The 22463-nt window shown below is 35.5% G+C and overlaps 2 protein-coding genes across 2 annotated transcripts; both read left to right on the top strand.

The window, feature by feature from the left end:
• Positions 1–1614: 1614 nt before the first annotated feature.
• On the top strand, positions 1615–6930 carry LOC123523068 (ganglioside GM2 activator-like). Its single transcript, XM_045300672.2, has 4 exons — positions 1615–1772; positions 3460–3661; positions 3960–4167; positions 6598–6930. The coding sequence occupies exons 1-4, from the start codon at positions 1703–1705 to the stop codon at positions 6706–6708; spliced, it is 591 nt and encodes a 196-aa protein (XP_045156607.2). The 5' UTR covers positions 1615–1702; the 3' UTR covers positions 6709–6930.
• A 6679-nt stretch (positions 6931–13609) lies between these two features.
• Positions 13610–22218, top strand: LOC123565871 (ganglioside GM2 activator-like). The gene is made up of 4 exons (XM_053549366.1): positions 13610–13768; positions 18415–18616; positions 19020–19227; positions 21775–22218. The coding sequence occupies exons 1-4, from the start codon at positions 13699–13701 to the stop codon at positions 21883–21885; spliced, it is 591 nt and encodes a 196-aa protein (XP_053405341.1). The 5' UTR covers positions 13610–13698; the 3' UTR covers positions 21886–22218.
• Positions 22219–22463: the final 245 nt, after the last annotated feature.

Genomic DNA, 22463 nt, shown 5'->3' with positions numbered 1-22463 from the left:
TTCATAAAGTTCGCTTGTACATCTCGGACAGCTAGGTCGAAGAACAATAGTTTTTGTTTGTAAGGGAGCATGTTTATCAGTTACAATAATCCATTTGAATATGCTAGCTGATACACGTATGTGCTTTCTGGAAACGTATTTAGTGCAAAGAACGTTAGACGTCAATAGAGTGTAATTTCCGATCCGCACCGGAGACGGTTTCGTGGCACGGGCGTTGTCACAAAGACCTGGATCAATGACGCAAGTCTCGGCACCTGATATAATTTTGCTGTCGTACCTGGTTATTACAACAACTAATGTATGATCGCGGACATGGGTTGGTTACGGTCGCGGTGACACTGAGCTGAAAATCGGTTTCCGATCGATAACTGAAGAACGCTTGGGCAAGAGTCTTTTAACTTAAAACGATTTCCCGTATTCCGTACACAATCCTTATTCTTCGGGGTCAGTTGGTCAAAAGCATTGGTCACGATGGCCTTAAGCTGAAAACAGATTTCCGGTCGGTAACGGAAGAACGCTTTGACCTTCAGCCGTCAAACGTCATAAGATGATTTCATGGCAGATGACTGCTACTGTTTTCAGGGCTCAGTAGTCAAAGGTCAAGGATAGAGTGACCTTGCGAATGAAAATAGTTTCTGCTCAAAAACTAAACAACGCCTTAGCCTCAAACTTCATAGTGTATTTGGTCAACGAATGGTCCCTATCGTTTTGGGGTTGAGAAGATCAATGTCCAGGGCCATAATGATATTAAGACTGAAAATGTTTTTCGCTAAATTTACTAAAGAACGCTAGTAGAGTCCAACGGCATGAGACCTCTTAGGATGTTTGCCGGTGATCAGTTGATGACCTGTCATTTGCCGAAAGGTCTATGTCAACTAATTTCAGCTAAATAACTAAGAAATGATTGCTTGCAGTCAATAGATGATCTCTGTTGTTTGTGGTGTTCAGAAGATCAAAAACCAATGTTATTTAGATTGAACATGATTTTCCTCAATAACAAAAGAACGCTTTTAGGATGCATAGTCAACAATCTACATTGAATGATTGCCTCTGGTCAGTCGATGACCCCTAATAGGCTTGAGATCAGTAAAGCCAAAGGAAAAGGTCGTATAGATCTATGTACTGAAAATGGGACAGGCAGTCCTTGCAGCATAAGTGCATTACCTATATACATGTACTATATGTATAATTGTTCACTTAGTTATAAAACACGTTAGACAACGCAAACAAAACTGGAACAGAAGAAATCGGTCATCCACCGCCAAGATGATGGAAGCGAACTAAAATGTGTCTTTATCTCTTCGAAACTTCTAATTGAGCCGCGCCATGAGAAAACCAACATAGTGACTTTGTGACCAGCATGGATCCAGACCAGCCTGCGCATCCGCGCATTCTGGTCAGGATCCATGCTGTTCACTAACGGTTTCTCTAATTGCAGTAGGCTTTAAAAGCGAACAGCATGGATCCTGACCAGATGCGCAGGCTGGTCTGGATCCATTCTGGTCGCAAAGCCACTATGTTGGTTTTCGCATGGCGCGGCTCAATTTATGCTGTCGAGGAGTTCATGTTTTTGATCAAGAGAAAGCATCGCCATTTTTATGTAACTAGGTTGATTAAGTATCTGACAGACTGTCCATCCTTATATAAAACTAGCTAACCGAATGAAGGTCACCAGTAGGCAAACTGTGCGGGGATATTAAACATGTTTCGATTTATAATATTAGTGGCATCTTCTTTATCGTTAGCAGCGGCTATTCAGTTCACGGACTGCGGTGAGTTTTATTTCTGCCCATTCCTTCTGTCTCCAATTAAAACTTAAACAGGATTTTTTATAAATTCCATGTATGAATCATTAATTAACAACAGACGGAAATAAATGGAAAGTGCGCAAATATTTTCACTGATTTTGATAAGAATTTGAGTTTATTAAGGAATCCAATTCTCATATATTTTTGAAATACATTTAACAGAACTTTTAACTGAATTCACACTTTTTTTACTTATTGCTAAAATCAAATTCATAAAATATCTCACACGTTTTAAATTTCAACAAAGTCAAATAATAAAATTACATCACTTGTTCATTCTACGACCTAAGCATCTAAAATACACATTTGTTGTTTTTTTTTTTTTTTTACTTTTTACTGAAGCCTGTAAGGGCTATTTTAACTTTGAACTTGTGATTTAGACCTGTGACTTATAACTTCTGACACTGAATTTTGAAGAAACAGAAAATACATTCATTTTGGTTGATTTCAGTGATGACTAGCTTCTATTTATCTATGAAAGTTAATTGCCCGTTATAACCAACTTGCCAACTTTTCTTCCGTTTATGAAGCTGGAAGGTCTTTTCAATAGTTTATTCTTCTTAACAGCATCTGAAATAGCTTCTTTAAAAAATAGTGTGAAAATTAATTGTTGAACCCATGTTGTGTCTACATCAGTACTTGGATTCCGAGTGAGTTCTCTTTGTTTGTTTATAAGCTTATTTATAATCGATGGCGGTAACTCATATTAAGTCACTCCAGTTTTCTGGCCTCTTAAACGTGCAAGGTGTAAAGCAACCATACACGGGACTCTTATTCCAATGTTAGTACAGGATCAAATGCCATCCCTTTGATTTTTTGTCTAACATGTGGCAGGACACACCAATCTTTTTGATTTTGCTTTAATCTGTATGCGCTATATCGAAATTCATTCTTCTGTAAATTATGTTTGTATTTTTGTGACTCTTCAAAATTTGATTAAAGGCTCATAATGCCTTTTGTTTAAAATATGGCTGTCAGATTTTCTGTTACGAACATAAATACATAAATTTCCTGTTAAATCCTATTTCTGATAATTATTTTCATTAACATTTATCAAATGTTTGAATATTGCTGAATATACTGGAATGATTTATTGAATCTATTGATTGTTATTACCTCCCTTTGTGGCTGTATCTATAACAGTTAATATGCAATATTAGAATACTGCTTTTCTATCCAGGTAAGTGCGTATAACATCTATTTGAAAGCTGTTTCATCTGTTTTTAAAATAAATGTTTAAAGCATTATGGACCTTTAAAGGTATTTTTGACAATATCGATGTGATTATGTATTCTTATTACGCAGTTCGATGAATTTTAGTGTTTTATAACCAACATCCTTTCAAACGTGTGAGACCTTTTATATTAATAAATATATTATTAATAAATATGCGAAAGTTACTGCGAAACTATCAATGTTAGAAGTTTCGTTCAGAACACTCCTTCAAACGCTGAGTTTGAATGCCAGCCTAATAATATATCTACGCATCTAATTAACATTAATATTACATTGTTATAACATATAATTACTTGAAAGTATATCTGCTTTTACTTGTCGGGTACCGAAACGGTATTATCTGATATGCATTGTCTTGACTTTTCAATTAATTAGTATTGATAAATACTAACAAAGCGTAAAATGTTTCTCACAGCCACTGACAGGAGTAATACAGCATTGACAGTGCACCAGCTGGACTTTTCTCCGTCTCCAGTTACATTTCCGGGAGATCTTCACGTGACATTGAATTTAACAATTAACCGACCGATCAGTCTTCTGTTTGTGGACGTTGTGCTAGAGAAAAATACACTCGGAATATGGTCAAAAGTACCATGCGTTTCAAACATAGGCACTTGGTAAAATCTTTAAGAATATTTTATTTGCTTTGACATGTGGCTTGTTAAATTATAAGAATAGTAAAATTACATGAGGGAAATCTACATTGGAACGCTTTCCATTTTATTATCCAAATATTCCCTAAGGGATCTAGTTGACTTGCGTTAGTTGCATATTGCCCTTCAGGCTCTTAATATATCACATCAACACTTTGCCATCAAAGAATTATTCTAGTTACTGCTTAACAAAATGAAGCAGTAAAAACTCTCACAGAAACTTAATTATTGCTAGTGATATCTCTTTTTTTTTTCCATACAGTGACAATATTGATGCCTGTACGATCATGGACAGAATTCTAAATGGATCTTCGTTAGTATCACAGGATCTCGGACAGCAAGTTGATGCAATGCTGCTATCAGCACTTGGACACAAAGCACACTGTCCCATCCAGCCTGAGAATCTATTTATAAATGATTATACAATCAAGCTTCAGGCAATTCCGGGTGCACTTTCTTTAATATCTACAGTGAGTGATTAACTTTATTCTGTTTATGTTTTTCTAATTTTATTATCAAACCAGCAACATAAAAATTGTATTCACCTTGCTTTCAATACTGTTCTTGCCTTGCGATACCAATAATGTACTAAACTTGCGATATCTTGATATAATGTTTTATAGTATTATCAATGCAGTCCTTAACTCATTGCTTCACTTTGTAATTTTCTAAATGTGCCGCCATACTTGACCTTGTCGGAATGTCCTTGACCAGTTTTTTTGTGTATGTTTTTTTTTGTATTTTTTTTAACAAGGACCCCATTTGAAATAAGTCTGATGGCTTTATGGGCTATCCTTTGCATAACAATTCATACAAAATTTAACATAAATCTGTGAAAATGTAATAGGACTGAATTGATGTATCTGCGATTACTTGAATGTGATGATTTCAACTTAAACTGTGCTTAATTGTGCAATATTTGACAAGTGTCAGTATTTTATAGTAATGTTTGACATGAAATATGTAATATTGTGATATTGTTATGCAGCAATAAATCTACCTCTACTATATTCAACTTGCGACATGTGTACTGTGTTCACCTTTTGACACCAATTCTGTACTCGCCTTGCGACATCAAAACTGTACTCACTTTGTGGCACCAATACTGTATTCAACCTATAATTCCACTGCAGTACTCGAGCTGTGACTTTACTGCTGTATTTTGTTTGCAATACGGATAATGTGTACTCAACTTGCGACACCACTACTGCATTCAACTTGCGATACCAGTTCCATACACAACTTGCATTTTTGCAACAACAATGTTTTATCATGTTTATAATATTTTTTGTTGAGCCCGCTTGCGGTGAGCTCGGCTTAGTCGTCACTTTGTATGTATGTGCTTGCGTCCGTGCGTGCGTCCGATTTTGTCCGGACCATAACTTTGACATGCATGTGTTTGGCATGAATGTTAACCTCAATGAGAAGCAGTGTTATGCACAAATTTAATGTTCCTATCTTAAAGGTCAAGGTCACAGTCGGAGGACAAAGGTCAAGTTAAAGAATGAGTTTGTCCGGAGCATTTCTTCTTAATGCATGATGGGTTTTTGATGTAACTTGGCATGAATGTTCACCAATATAAGGCGGAGTGTCATGCGCAAGAACCAGGTCCCTAGGTCTAAAGTCAAGAATAAACCTAGAAGTCAAAGGTCAGATACAAGAATGACTTTGTCCGGAGCATTTCTTTTTCTCGCATGGAGGGATTTTGATGTAACTTGGCACAATTGTTCACCATCATGAGACGGAGTGTCATGCGCAAAAACCTAGAGTTACTTCCCTTTGTTGTTACTATAGCTTACATTGTAACTTTTTCATTACTGGTCGTAGGGAAAAATCAAGACCACTTTTCTGTAGTACAACGTGCATGTTACATCCAATTGTAAGGTTTGTTGTGACCTGTCTCTACTGGTAAGGATCTTTGTGTGGACTTAGATTTTTTTTAAGATTTACTTCCCTTTACTACTGCATTCTGTTTGCAATAGTTGTACTGTGTACTTAACTTGCGAATTTACCTTGCGACACCAGTATTGTATTACTGAATTCATCTTGCAACACTAGTTGTGTACCCAACTGGCGACATCAATATTGTACTCAATATACGGCACAAGTACTGTAATGAAATTGCGACACAAATTGCAAAACGGAACTGAAAATGTTTTAATTTGCTGTAAATTTACCTGTGATACCTTAACAAGTTAAAACATAGGAACTTTACAGAACTGTTTGCAGGTGGAGTACTGTATCTGCCACTAATGTAGGACTTTGGTTCTTTTTACCTTAAGTTTAAACTGATACACCTATTGAGAAATATGGATTTATGATTATTTGAATACAAAAGTTTACAAGAGTATGTTGAGCATGATCCGTATCGCAGTTGAGTATTCACTAACTAGACTGTGAGACTGATTGTGAGATAACAACGAATAGTTCTCGTTGTCAGTAGTAAGAAAAAGTATTTGTGTTGGGGTTTTTAAAGTTATTTCTTTCATCTTTCTGTAGCTGTAATTTTTTATGATTATACGATTTTTTTGGTACAGGACAGGACATACGCTGCAAAAATATTTGGCCTATTTTTCGTAGAGACTTACCGTAAAAAACAAAGACAAATATCAAACAGGGAATGCCACGCACCAAAAACGCAGCCTCCCCAAAACGAAACCTACAGCACGCTGACGTTCACACCACAAACACACACACACACACACACACACGCGCGCGCGCACACACACAAAGCTAAACCACCCTATTTACTCCAGCGAAGCGACCACCGTTTCTATCTTTATGCCTCCATGTTCCTTCATTGTAGTTCTATAGTAACCTATTTCTGATACCTTCAATACAGGATGTCACAGACATGAGTTTCATAGCACAAATACTATTCTAATTTCTCACTTTTTTAGGGCAAGTACAGGGTCAAGATATCAGTGAAAGACGATCCTACCAACCCGGACAACCTTGGCTGTATGCAGTTCCAGGCAAATATAGGAGTTCCCACACCAGGGGTCGGCTAACCCGTATTCTTTGCAACTGTAAAAGTGACATTACATGCAAAAAATTACAGTTATCAAAAAAAAGTTAGTCAAAGTCCAAATTGTATACTTTTCAGCAACCAGTTCTCCGTTGCATTTTGAAAATATACATTTTGCAATAAATTTTTATGCATGGAGATTGAAATATCTGAATAAGACACAGTGACGGAACTTTTTTTTGAAGAAAGTGTAATTAAAAGTTTACATCGTGTTCATTCTCGTTTAGGCTTAAACACATACTAATCCATAATGCGAATCTATCGAGGTATTGCATGTTTAGGCCTGGGTTGATTTTTCATAAAATGCAGAGTTTTGAAATCTTGCTAACTGCAGCCAGCCATCAAGATATATATTATATAAAATCAAACGTCTGAATTCAAGGTAAGTCCAGAAAAGTCCAAGAATTTAGAATTGCAGTTTGCTGAAGTTTTATTACGGAAAGGTGAAGCTGAGAGAAGATTACTTTTGATACTACATGATTTTACAATAATTTCTCCATAAACGTTCAGTTACCAAGTTAGGTATAATTACTACCTGATCAAAATCCAAACAAATTTGAATGCTACAAGAATAGTCTTCTGTTCTTATTACAGCGTCTTCCCAATTTTTTGAAAGTCACAAAAATAGAAAATGATTATTTTTGCATTAAAAAAGTGTCATTGATAAGCATATATAGGTGCAGATACCAAAAAAGGCCGCATATCAAACCAAACTAAAATTTATGATATTAAGAACAATTCAAAAGAAGTATGATTCCATATCAGATAAATAATAAAACTACAAATGAACTTTGATACAAATAAGCGTCTTTCTGCTGGTCACAGAGCCGTTTTACTTATAGTTTTCATTAAAATTCTAAGAGTACACGTGTATTGTAGGCAAATAATATTAATTACCAATAAAGCAAATAATGTTTTTCGTTAAGAAATCTGTGTTGGATTCATTTAATCATCATACGGATAAGATAAAGCTCGAGGAAAATGTTGCTAAGCTTGGGCGCAAGTTCCTTTGCGGATGATTTGAAGGGACGGGCAGCATTGTGATTGTCTCCTAAAAGATATTTGGTTATCCTGGCCAAACCTTTGTGGTCAGTGCCACACGACTTTAGGACATTGGTCCCTATAAAGTTGATGGACGATTATTAGTTTAGATTTACGCATTTTTCGCTCAAGCTTGCTTTTTAAGTGTTTATCCTCATGAAGTTCGCCTGTAAACCAAGGACATCTAGGTCGAAGAACGATAGTTTTTGTGCGTAAGGGAGCATGTTTATCTATCAGTAACGATAATCCATTTGAATATGCACTCACTAGCTGATCCACGTCTGTACCTTCTGAAAACGTATTTAGTGCAAGGGGCGCGTAATTTCCGAAAAGAAACCGACTTCCGCATCGGAGGTGGTTTTGAGGCACGGGCGTTGAAGTGAATAGCACAGTGGTCTTGTAACATATTACCAGTGTTGTCACAAAGACTTGGATCGGTGACCTTGACATCTGATATTATTTTGCTGCCGTTCCTGGTTATAACGACATCTAATGTATGACCGCAGACACGGGTTGGTCTATTCACATGTTGATGCATATCAGAAGACTGAAGTACCATTTTAAATCTGACAGCATCTCGGTCTTGTGGAATGTCAAGATGGAATTGCGTGTCTCCCACAGTGATGATGTCTTTATAAACTGTATCATATGTATCAAGGAAAGTAGGCTATTCTTCCTCTAACACACTAGTCTTAAAACGTTTTGTTTTGTTGGAGGTGGTCTATGTATCACTGTCACTGTTGTGCAGAAAATCCATTGATACTCAAATTACAATCCATGTATTCAAATTGTTTAGGGATAACATGGTGTAATAGCCATATTTCATATCTTGTAACTGGATGATAATATTTAAATGAAATTTGGTCACTTTAAAGACATTTAAAATTATAAACGTTTCACCGAGAGATATTTCAATTTTTATCATTTTTGGAGGAGATAATCGGTATTGAAGTTAACACTGATGCCTATTGGAAATATATAATTTCTTTGATTATGAGAATCTGAACTTGAGTTTCGAGAAAATTTTGCGGTAGAATGCTGCATTATATGATTCTGATACAAATATAAAAAAGAAATCTAAAATTTCCCGTAGGGAAAAGGAGAAAATTATTTTTTCTAGATTACAGGGGAGATTACTCATGAAATAAAACCAAAATTATCAGGGGAGGTAATGGAAATTTTTGAGAACTTCTGTCACTATATAACTTGTCAATATGCACCTTATTTCTATCATTTGACATTTTCAAAGCTTACATTATCAAGTTGTATGTACGCTTTGAGGCCTGTTACGGGCAGTCTACCTGAAAATCTTTGGCATGAATAGATGCATCAACATGAAGAGTAAATACAGACTTATGAATGAGAGCTACATCTCCTCCACGGTTGCCGCTGAAATGTGCAACAATTTTAGTTGATAAACCATTCGGTACAAATTCGCCAATAAACGTTTTTGCTAGTACGGCTTTCCGGTCAGGCAGTTGAATAATTGATCTCAATTTGTGTTGGTATTATCTTTCTTCATTCTGTCAGTAAAACTAAAAAACAACAGTAAAACAATCTCCTCATAAACTACACATAATGTGATGGCACTATAGTTAATGAATGTTTCTCGAAAGTTCTTCTTGTCATCAAGTAAAAATCCAACTCTCCATTATAAAGCAAAATCGCTTATAATAGAAATTAATTAAAATGTAAAAATCAAATGGTATATGATCAATAATTGTCACTGGAAATGATAAGAATATACGCAAGACAAACATGATATCAAGTTTACCATCAAACTAAATGCACTTAATATGTTTTCATTTGTGAGGTCAGCTGTATGTATGTAACCGCGTTTAAACACTCTGGCTTAAGAACAAATTTATATCATTTATAAAGCGGTTATAAAGTAGATGCGCATGTTATAAAACGATTATTAGATTTGCATTTTTTTATACACACTGCTGAAAAGTTTCGTTATCAGGGTACATGCTGTGCTCTTGGGACACGGCTGTGGTCTAAAGCTGTCAAACTAGAAGATCAGTTTTGCTTACAGGAGTTAAACTTCATACAATTATAAAAATACTCTTAAATATTTTCGGAATCAGTACGTCAAAGGTCAAGGTTGCGGTGACATTGAGCTGAAAATCGGTTTCCCATTGATAACGGAAGAACGCTTGGAAAAGAGTCTTCTTACTTCATAGGGTGATTGTCCGAGTTCGGTAGACAACCCTTATTCTTTGGGGTCAGTAGGTCAAAAGCCTCGATCACGGTGCCCTTGAGCTAAAAATTAGGTTTCTGGTCGATAACTGAAGAACGCTTTGACCTTCAGTAAAACGTGAAAGGATTGTTGCATGGTCAATAGATGACTACTACTGTTTTCGGGGCTTAGTAGTCCAAAGGTCAAGGACAATGTTTCTGCCCATTAACTAAACAACGCCTTAGCTTCAAACTTCATATTGTCTGTGGTCAACAGATGATCCCTATCGTTTTTGTTGTTTTTTGTTGTTCAGAAGATCCAAGACAATAATGAAATTAAGACTGAAAACTGAAAATACTTTACGCTCAATAGAGAATAATAGGCAACTCTCTTTTGATATCAGTGTTATCAGGTCGAGGTTGATATGGCTGGAGGAGGTGAGATTCACCAAGCCCCGTCCGTCCATATCTGCCAAGCCTGATTACATTGATATCAATTTTTAAAAAGACACTTGTCTATTATTCTGTTTTTCATGAAACTCATATAACCTGCCTAGAACAATGTATGTCCATCTCTTATTTCGTAAAAATTGACGTCTGAAGCAAAAAATTCATAATAAAGGATTTGAAAATTCATCCGCTCCTGAAGCAAGCATATGAACGAAACAATACGGCAGCCATATTGAATTCCAGACTTAGTCAGACTAATCTACACTGTTTCAAGTATTGTAATTATCACACACACACTTTTGCTTCTATTTAATAGGCATAAATTAAGAATAGATACAGTGCCAGGTGTATTATAAACCTTCCCAAGAATCAATGCATGTAAACATTGTGATGTCATGGTGGTCGTTACACAATGAAGTCATTAAGTCCCATTGTCTGTGCAATGAAAGTTGAGACAGGCATAGTTAAGGAAATTACTAGATCTAGCTGAGATTATAGAATCTGTTTAGAAATAAAGTCGTTCAACATTAAAACTGGAGGGAAACTGATGTATAACTAAAGAACGATAGTAGGGTCCGCCGTCATCAGACTTCGTAGGATGTCTGCCTGTGGTCATTAAATGGCCTGTAATTAAATCAAAGGTCTAGGTCACAGTGACCTCGAGATTGAATTGTTTTTGCTAAATAACTAAGAAATGACTGTCTGCAGTCAACAGATATTTGTTTGCTGTTTTCAGAAGATCAAACGCTAGTGCTATTCAGACTGAACAAACTTCATGCTGCCTGTGGTCAACAGATGATCCCTAACGTTTTCGCGTTCAGAAGATCAAAGACCAAGGTCATGATGATATTAAGACAGAAAATAGTTTCCACTAAATAACCAAAGAACGCTGGTAGGGGCAACCGTAATCAGACTTCGCAGATTTCGGATTCGGATGTTTGCCAGTGGTCACTAGATGACCTCTCTTGCTATTGGAACATTAGGCCAAAGGTCTAGGTCACAGCGACCTCGAGATTTAAAAAAAATCAGCTAAATAACTAAGAAATGATTGTCTGCAGTCAATAGATGCTCTCTATTTTTTGCGGTGTTCATAAGATCAAATACCAATGACATTTAGATTGAACATAATTTTGCTCAGTAACAAAAGAACGCTTATAGGACCCGATGTCCACAATTGCAACCTTCATTGAATGATTGCCTGTGGTCAGTCGATACCCCCTAATATGTTTGGGATCAGTAAAGCCAAAAGGAAACGTCTTACTGATAAATGAACTGAAAATACAGACAGTCATTATGGCATACGTGCTTTACATAGATTCTACAAACATTGTTACTAAGTTATTAAACACGTTAAGGCCATACCAAATTGATATGTCGTTCGTCGGAACTCAATCATCAATAATTTCATTCCCGAGAAAAAAATTCACCCGCCCGCACGTACATAAAAATCTCCGAAATTTTTTTTTCTGATTACGCGGCCCGGAATGATAACGGCAAAACAGGTTTTATCACTGTTTTAATGCGTCAAAGTGATATTGATCGGAATTCACGCGTCCATAAAACATGTAGCTGTTGACCCAAACTGAAAAAGTCAGGAATTATGGTGTTATTCATCATTTGTTTTAAATCCGGAGTGTATGTGCTAGTGCCACACATGGCCTTCGATTTGCCGGTAGGTGATGAAGTAGGCACGTTCTACGATTGTTCAATACAGTGAAAAGAACGAAGCCCGACTTGTAAGACGTGCACGATGATGCAATTAAAAATATTTGGATTAAACATAGAACTATTGTTCAGATATAAAGTTTTCAAACCATTTGTTATCAGTTGTTTAGTTCAGTATGTTAGATCCAGAGCCAAAGCCGAGTGCTATCTTAAAAAAAAGTTTGTTCACAGATCCTGACCGATCCATCACATTGTCTCGGCCCAAATCTGTTTGAACGTAACTTCTTTAGTACAGCAGTCAGATATTCTATCAAAACGCATTTAGTCAATTTAAAGATTGTTTAGCTTTTCAAATAGGTAGTTTAGGTATAAAAATAATTTCTAACAAAATCTGTCCTATTGTAACCCCAATTTTCCCTGTTTGTATATTAATTGGCTGTGAATTGATTGAAAGAAAGAAACTGAAATAAACATACCTCCCAAGCTCTAAATTTCTAGGTCAATCAAAGCACAACAAATAACACTTTTTAGGGTGGCCATATTGGGATCATTCTTTGTCCGTCTGTTACTATCTTTGACTGAAATAAACCTCAGTCACAAAAACTTAAGCTAGCCTGATCTGTTAAGAAATTATTCCAATGGGATTCGAGCAAATGTCGAAGCATTTGTATGCCTAACTCTGTTTGGTCTCACTGGTCAAGTGGTTTATTACTTTCCCCTCACCTCTATGAGTTGGAGTTTCACTAGGGGCACAAAGTTGTTCATGAGTCGAAGCCATCTAACTGGGTTTCAGAAGATATGTTATTCCACTCAGGTGCCCGTTTTGTCTGAAATATTCCTCGTCCTCTGCCGTTAAATGGGCACGCCTTCAGATTAATGTAGAAAATCAAAAATAAGACATTCATCCCTTTGTAATTATAAATACAAAATGAAAACGAAGTGATTCAGTGAGTTTTGGCAAGAATCTATTTGCAAAATCATTCATGTCTCTTTAAAACATATAGAAAAGCTGTATACTGTGTTAGTCACACTGTAAATGTTTGATTTCTGTGTTATTTCTAAAGACATGTTAACTTCATGTATAATCATAACCGCCTCCTCAAGGGTCCAAGCTGGGAAAAAAATTAAAAACCCCGCTCGCTCCATGTAAAATCTACCCGCCTCTAAAAAAACAAAATTGAGGAAAAAAAATAAATAAAAGTTTCACTCGCTCGCTCCTATTTTTTTTTTTTTAAATTTTCCGAAGAACTATTTATCAATTTGGTATGGCCTAAACATTGGGGGAAATTGTCCGATCGAGCAATTCGGGGATTCCCCTAACACCCTGCCCGATCGGAAAATTGTCCCCACTGTTAGACAACGAAAAAACAAAGCAACAGAAGAAATAGGTCATCTACCGCTACTATGATGGATGCGATCTAAAATGTGACTTTATCTCTTCAAAATTTCAAATGCATGTTATCGAGGACTGCATAGACGCATGTGAAGATATCTTCATTGTAATCCAATCATGAAAAAAAACATAATCATTTTTATGTAACTAGGTTGATCAAGTATCTGCCGACAGCCCAGCGTTATATAAAACCTGCAAAGTGGATAAAGATCATCTGCAGTAGGCAAACTGTGCAAGGATAAAATGTTTCAAATTATAATTTTAGTGGCATCTTCTTTAGCGTTGACAGCGGCCGTTCAGTTCACGGACTGTAGTGAGTTTTCTTTCTTTTCATTTATTACATATAAGATACAATTTATTTCTTTTGTTTCCATTTTTAACTTGAACAGAATGATTATTTTTCATTTCATGTATGAATCATTAAACTAACAGCATACGGAAACAAATGGAAAGTTAATGATTTTAATCAAACGAGGAAACCAATTTTCATATATTTTTGAAATATATTTAATAAAATTTCTTTCACAAAATTTTATATATAGCTATAATTACTTTCAAAAATTTGAATTTCAACAAAATCAAATCATTTTTTCATGTTTTCATTTAACGATCTTTTACAAATACAAATTTTGTCTTACGCTAAAGGAAGTTTTTCTGACGCTAAAGGAAGTTAAAGTCTCTTTGTACCGAAAGAAAACAGGAAAAACACTCGAAAGCACTATAACGTGTACAATTCATAATCATGTTTAATTAAATGTAACATCAAGGATTTTGACGCAATATATGCTGCAGGATCCGACTATGCGTCTGCTTTAGAGAACATCCCTCACCTTTGCCTCATTGAGAAGTACTTTGGAACTTAGACAAAGTATCAAGCAGGAGGTTTTAGAAAGATTAATAGGAATATTCCAAGATATTAAAATACAATTTACAAAAACAGCATTCTGGGCAGGCAGTTGAACCATTAATCCCAACTTGCGTTGGTATTTCTGTCAGGAAAACAAAAGCCTATCTCTGTCATGAAATACACACGAGTGTGACTTCACACTTCATATAATTATAATGCTTAATACACATACAAATACTAGGAATGTGTGAAGTATGAAGTTTGAAGTCTGTAATGTGAAGTCTGAAGTTTGAAGTGTGAAGTTTTAAGGATAACATGGTGTAATAGCCATATTTCATATCTTGTAACTGGATGGTAATATTTAAATGAAATTTGGTCACTTTAAAGACATTCAAAATTAAAAACTTTTCACCGAGAGATTTTTCAACTTTTATCATTTTTGGGGAGATAATCGGTATTGAAGTTACCATTGATGCCTATGGGAAATATATAATTTCTTTGATTATGAGAATCTGAACTTGAGTTTCGAGAAAATTTTGCGGTAGAAAGCTGCATTATATGATTCTGATACAAATATCAAAAAAGAAATCTAAAATTCCCCGTAGTGAAAAGGAGAAAGTCATTTTTTTCTAGTTTGTAGGGGAGATAACTCATGAAAATCCAAAATTATCAGGGGAGATAATCTAAAGGAAATTTTTGAGATCTTCTGTCACTATATAACTTGTCAATATGTACCTTACTTCTATCATTTGACATTTTTAAAGCTTACATTATCAAGTTGTATGTACGCTTTTGGTGAAATTGAGGCCTATTACACCATGTTATCCTTAAGTGTAATATAATAATAATGATAATAATAATAATAACAGTAGTAGTATCAGTAGTAGTAGTAGTAGTAGTAGTAGTAGTAGTAGTAGTAGTAGTAGTAATAATAATGATAATAATGATGATGATATATTTATTTATTTGTTGGATTTAACGTCGCACCGACACAATTATAGGTCATATGGCGACTTTCCAGCTTTAATGGTGAAGGAGGACTCCAGTGCCCCTCCGTGCATTATTTAATCACCAGCGGGCACCTGGGTAGAACCACCGATCTTCCGTAAGCCAGATGTATGGCTTCCTCACATGAATTCAACGCCCCTAGTGAGGCTCGAACCCACATCGATGGGGGGCAAGTGATTTGAAGTCAGCGGCCTTAACCATTCGGCCACGGAGGCCCCTCAATTATGATGATGATAATAAATTCTTTATTTAAAGAGGGTAAAACTCATTAAGCTTCATACATAACATACAAATCGTATTTTCAATGAGGCCCTTACCCCTCTAGCAAACACAGAACCATTTTCACATACAGATAAAAATGTCACAGTCATTCCAATAAACAGACTTGTAAATTAAGATAAACGCATGTTAACATAGTGAATCTCTACGCTGTATTAATTAAAAGAAAGTTTCTAAGTAAATATATTTAACTGAATTTACTGTGCTAGCATTTCTTATTAAGTAAGGTATGTCTTTCCAAATTTCTACAGCCATTAAAGAAAACGAACGTTTGAGAAAATTAGTTTCAGGTCGAATATGCTGTAGATCAAAATTCGTTTTAGAACGAAGGCTATAGTATGTATTGTCACAAATTTTAATTGTGTCACAAATATAAGAAGGTGCTTTATAAACCCAAACAATAATATTGTATTTGATCCTGCTTGGGAAAGTTAACCATTTAAGTTCACAGAAGAGAGTACTTTCAATTTAAAGATTTTTTCGAAATTTCCTTTATAGCAGTTTGCCAATATAGTTGATATGTAGCCAAAAATCGGTAAAATGTATGAGTTATAAAACATATTCTTCATATCAGCATTTAGATATTAAGATATTCTGTAAAGTAGATACAGTTTAGGGTGCATTTTTCACACACCTTTTTTACATGTTGATCCCAACTTAAATTTTTATAGATATAAACACCTAGAACTTTTTGATACATTTTGAATACAGTTATCATTTAGAGTAAAAGTTATGTTTCTTACTTTATTTAATTTCTTGTTGGTACCAATTAACATACCAGTTGTCTTATTCGAATGGAGAATTATATTGTTAGACACGCTCCAAATCTTTACTTTAATAGTATTAATTTGCAATCAGATACGTTATGGTCGCTAACATGCATCGTAGAATCATCAGCATACGTTTTCGAGAATCAATAGAAGATCGTTTACATATATGAGCCGTGCCATGGGATAACCAACATAGTGGCTTTGCGACCAGCATGGATCCAGACCAGCCTGCACATCCGCGCAGTCTGGTCAGGATCCATGCTGTTCGCTTTCAAAGTCTATTGCAATTAGAGAAAGTGTTAGCGAACAGCATGGATCCTAACCAGACTGCGCGGATGCGCAGGCTGGTCTGGATCCATGCTGGTCGCAAAGCCACTATGTTGGTTTTCTCATGGCGTGGCTCACATATCAAAAAGAGCAAGAGGTAAAATATAGATCCTTGTGGAGCGCTAGTTTTATATACCATAAAGTAGACTTGATATAATTTATTTCGACATATTGAGTTCGATTCTTTAGGTGCTACTCAAACCAGCACAATGAAAGTTCACTAAAATGTTACAGATTCGTCTTGTATAGGAGAATGTTATGATCCACTAAGTCAAAGGCCATACCAAAATCTAGGAATACACTACCAACTATTTTCCTGAGTCATTGTCTTTCGCCTATTTATCAATTAATGCAGAAAGGGCCGTTTGGCAAGACTGAAGCCAGGCTGGGTGGTGTGTAGTATGTTAGTTCTGTTGAAGGAATTATGAAGCTGAAAGGCAATATTTCTTTCAATTACCTTGGAAATGGTTGATAAAATGGATATGGGTCTGTAATTGTTCATTTCCTCAAAACAACCTGGAATTACTGAGACTGGACATAATGAATTACAATAATTATGACTGAGTTACTTTTGCCTCCGAAGGCATAATTTTAATGAATATAGTAGAGTATAATATACTGTTAGAGAAGAAGATATTAAAATGGTCCTCTCACGGATGGGATCAATTTTGAATCCAGTGGCATAATTTGAATACTTCTAATACTAGAAGACCGCTTGATAATGCCACACGCTATGGCCTTTACATGAAGATTTTTAATGGAATTGTTTTAACAATTTTCATTCCCGTGAGATTGTTTACAATTTATCCCAACAGTTTTTCTCAAGTCTTAGATTATTTTGAACGGACGGATGGCGGACGGTGAATTTCCCATTATTTTTAGAATATCAACAAGTGATATAATCTAAACACTAGAAGTCGATTATTTTCCTAGAACATTTAAAATCTACACATATCATTATACATAAAACTCAAATAAGAAATGGCGTGTACATCTATGCCAATACACAATAAACAGATGACGTCAACTCACTTGAATCTATGAAGTGCGAAGTGTGCAGTATGGGGTCAGAATTGCAAAACAATGAAGTGTATAGTGAAAAGTATGAAGTATGAAGTGTGAAGTTTGAAGTGAGAAATGTGACGTCATCATCGGTCTTTCGTACACTATAGTTAATGAGTATTTCTCGAAAGTTCTGGTTATCATCAAGTAAAACTCCAATTCATATATATTATCAGTATATATACGAAAGGTATTGCAAAACTGTCAATATGACGATAGAAGTTTTGTTAAAAGTACTACTTAAAAACACTGTAGACATCTTTGAACGCTGAACTTTCAATATATCTAAGCATCTGCTTAACCCTTAGCCTACTGGCGGCAAATGATTCTGCCTTTGCGACCAGTGCAGACCAAGATCAGCCTGCACTCCGTGCAGTCTGAACATGGTTTGCACTGTTCGCCGTTCAGTCAGTATCCTTTAGGTATGTATCCCTTGTAAAAGTTAATGTTACTGTCCAAATTGAAAGATGGACAAGTTCATTATAAAAATTCAGCAGAGTAAAGTTTAATTGTAATGATATTTCTTTGTTCTATCATAAAATTGTTTGAAATATATCAACTTTTGCTCGTGAATTTTTTAATTGTGATAGTTTTAATCATTAGAATTATCTTAACTTTTCAATTAAATGATTAGGATACTAACAAATCTTATATTGTATCTCGCAGCCACTGACAAGAGTAATGCAATTGTGACAGTGCAACAACTGGACTTTTCTCCGTCTCCACTTATATTTCCGGGAGATGTGCACTTTACATTGAATTTAACAGCTTATCAGCCGATTAATTATCTGTTCGTGGACGTTGTACTAGAGAAAAAATTACTCGGAATATGGACAAAAGTTCCGTGTATTCGAAACATAGGCACATGGTAAAATATTTATATTTTTTATTTGAATTAATGTTACACGACCATAATCATGAATCATACGGCGACTTAAAGACCTTTATACGTATTTCTTGCTTTTGTTATAAAAGTGACAAAGCAACTAGTTAAATTATAGAAATAGTAATAGTCCTTTTTACATGAGAAAAATCTTCATTGAAGGACATTTCCATTTTATTTACTAACTATTCACACAAAAATGTAGTTGTCTGCGTTAAATAGAATATTTAAGTAGCATATTTTACTCCAGGCTCATGATATATACATCATCATTGAGGTCAAAACTATGCTAGCAAAGAATAATTCTAGTTACTGCTAAATAAGATAAAACAGTAAAAACTCTGACAAAAATTTATAATTGCATTTAATCTTTCTTTTTTCCTTACAGTAACAATATTGATTTCTGTCCGATACTGCCCACTATTCTAAATGGATCTTCGTTAATATCAAAGGAGTTGGGACAGCAAATTGATACAATGCTGGAATCAGCACTTGGACACAAACTACGTTGTCCCATCCAGCCTGAGACTCTAGATATAAAGGATTATACTCTTAGCCTTCAGGCAGTTTCGAGTACCCTTTCCTGGTTTAGTCATGTGAGTGTTCTTATCATATTTATAAAACATTTTAGTTTTTCGATTCTATTACTGTACACAAGCTGCCACACAAATACTGAATTCAATTAGCGATATCAGTATTAGACTCACCTTGCAACATTTATACTGTACCAACTTGCAATACCACTACTAATACTCAACTTGCGACACCAATACTGTACTCAACCTGCGGCACCAATATTTTTTTTTATTTTGCGACACCAATACTGTATTCACCTTGCGACAACAATACTTAATCCCCTTATGTATACTGTACTCTACATGCGACACAAGTACTATACTCCTATTGCAGTAACAATACTGTATTCACCCAATACTGTATTCACCTTTTGATACCAGTACTGTATTCAACTGAGAAACCAATACGTACTCATCTTGCGACACCAGTAATGTACTCACCTTGCGACAGCAATACTGTACTCGCCTAGCGGCACCAGTACTACTTTGCAAAACCAGCACTGTATTCAAATTGTGACATCAATACTGTACTCACCTTGCAACACTAATACTGTACTCATCTTGAGACATCAATACTGAACGATATCAGTATTATGCTCACCTTACCATCAATTTTATTCTGTCTTTGAGACAGCAATACTGCACTTACCTAGTGATACCAATACTGTAGTCACCTTGCGACAGCAATACTTAATCACCTTGCTACGCCGATACTGTATTCACCTTGCAACGCCAATACTGTATTCACATTATGATGTATTCAAACTGAGAAACCAATAATTACTTACCTTGCGACACCAGTATTGTACTCACCTTACGAGAGCAATACTGTACTCATCTTGCGACACCGATATCAGTACTGCATTCACCTTGCAACACCAATACCGTACTCACCTTGCGACACGAATTTTGTACTCATCTTGCAACACCTCTACTGTACTCATCTTCCAAAACCAATTCTGTATTCACCTAGTGCTACTACTGTATCAATTATGCGGTATCAGTATTATATCCTACCTGTGATACCAATACTGTATTCACTTTGCGACACCAAAACTGTTCTCACCTTGCAATACCACTACTGTTCTCACCTTGCAATACCACTACTATGCTCAACCTGCAATACCAACACGATACTCAACCTGCAAACAGTTATTGTATTCAACTTGCAGTACCAACACCTTACATGCCTTGCGACACCAATTCTGTACTCGTCTTGCAACACCAATAATGTACTCACTTTGCGGTACAACTACTATATTCAACTTGCGATCAATATTGGACTCATGTTGAAACGACGTTACTGTGCTCAGCTTGCGACACAATTTTTAACAAGCGATTCCATTAATGTACTCGACTTTTGACATCACTACAGTAGTATTCAACTTAAACATCATTACTGCATTCTACTTGTAATACGTCTACTGTGTATTCAAGTTGCGACACCAATACTGTATTCACCTGGCAACATAAATGCTATACTTACCTTGCGACACCACTTCTGCATAAGACATACGACACCAGAACTGTATTCACCTTGCAACACCAGTACTGTACACAATTTGCGACACCAGTAGTGTATTCACCTGGCAACTCCAATATTGTACTCTCCTTGCGACACTATTACTGTACACAAAAACAAAAAGCTTTGATATATGTAAATCTTCTTGTGATATCTTAACATAAACTTTCTATTGAAAGCAGAGTTTCATAACATAATATGTTGGACATGATCCGTATCGCAGTTGAGTATTCACTAACTAAGCAGACTGTTTGTGAGGCAATAAGTGAATAAGGAATTCTCGTTATCTATACTAAGACAAAATATTTGCTGTAGGATTTTTTAAGTTATTTCTTTCATCTTTCTGCACCTATCAATTTATTATATGGTTGTTGCTACTGAATGCTTACGGGACATACGCTGCCAAAATATTTCGTTTTGTTATTCGTAATTCGTAATGACTTGCGTAACCCTATTTTCTTAAGGGATCAACCTGTTTATATAGAGGATAATTGTTGGTTTCGGTGTAATATCACGTTATAATTTCACCGAGTGGGCACCAAAAGTGATATTTTCACGAGTGACGCAGCCACGAGTGAAAATAACAACTTTTGGTGTTCACGAGTGAAATTACCGTGATATTACATCGATACTAACAATTTTTCTGTTTATTTTATGTCTAAAACTCTACTTTTGTTGTGTTTATTTCAATAAAATGTCGAAATTTGCGGGAAACTTTATCAGGAAGCACCGCAAAGATGACGTCATTTTAACGACGTCATCGTCATATTGTTTCCGGCTTCCAGTACGCTCGGTAAACTTTTTGACGTTAATCCGGGTATCAGATTTGATAATTTTCACTGAGTGGCCAGTGAGTTTATCAGGATATAATTCACCGTTATATTTCGATAAACCACCGAAAAACATAAAATAAAGTGCGATCACTGTTTCTATATCAATCTTACTGCTTTCATATTCTTCATTGTAGGTGAATAGTTACATTTTTGTGATACAGGATGTCACAATAATGAATTACATTACTAATTTTCTCACAACATCTTTTTCAGGGCGACTATAGGATCCAGATATCAGTGAAAGACGATCCTACAACCACAGACAACCTTGGTTGTATAAAGTTCCTGGCGAAGATAGGAGTTCCAACACCAGGGGTCGGCTGAGCCGTATTTTTTGCAACAAAGAGTGACACTGCATACAATAAAAGTCCAGTTATCAGACAATTTGTTTAGTCAAGTCCAAAATATATTATCTCAACTTGTATGCTTTTTCAGGAACCCATTCTCCGTTGCATTTTAAAATGGTTATGATACAAAACACATTTTGTAATATATTTTTATACACGGCGATTGAAAGAGCTCAATAAGACACCGTGACATAACCTACGACGACATGGTACTGTGTTGCAGAACAATAATTTCCTTTAAAATAGATTGTTTATAATTTCACGAGTTCATTACCAGATAAAAAAGTTTAATTAAATGGTTTAAAATGTGTTCTTTCTTGTTTAGTTATCAAAGCTTACTGGGCACTGCGTGTTCTTTCAAGAGAATTTGTTATGTTTGAAATAATAAAGTGCTCTTATAATATCACATTTTCTTTGCTAGTCCACATTCTGTTTTGAGGTATAAATTTCCAAAGTTAAAATTCAAACACTTTTAATGAACCTTGATACAAATAAGTTTCTTTCTTCTGGACACAGAGACTAATGTCTTATAGATTTCATTAAAACTTGTAAATA

The sequence above is a fragment of the Mercenaria mercenaria genome, chromosome 8 (genome assembly GCF_021730395.1).
Source record: "Mercenaria mercenaria strain notata chromosome 8, MADL_Memer_1, whole genome shotgun sequence".
Lineage (NCBI taxonomy): Eukaryota > Metazoa > Mollusca > Bivalvia > Venerida > Veneridae > Mercenaria > Mercenaria mercenaria.
This window is presented reverse-complemented; position numbering and strand designations above follow the sequence as displayed.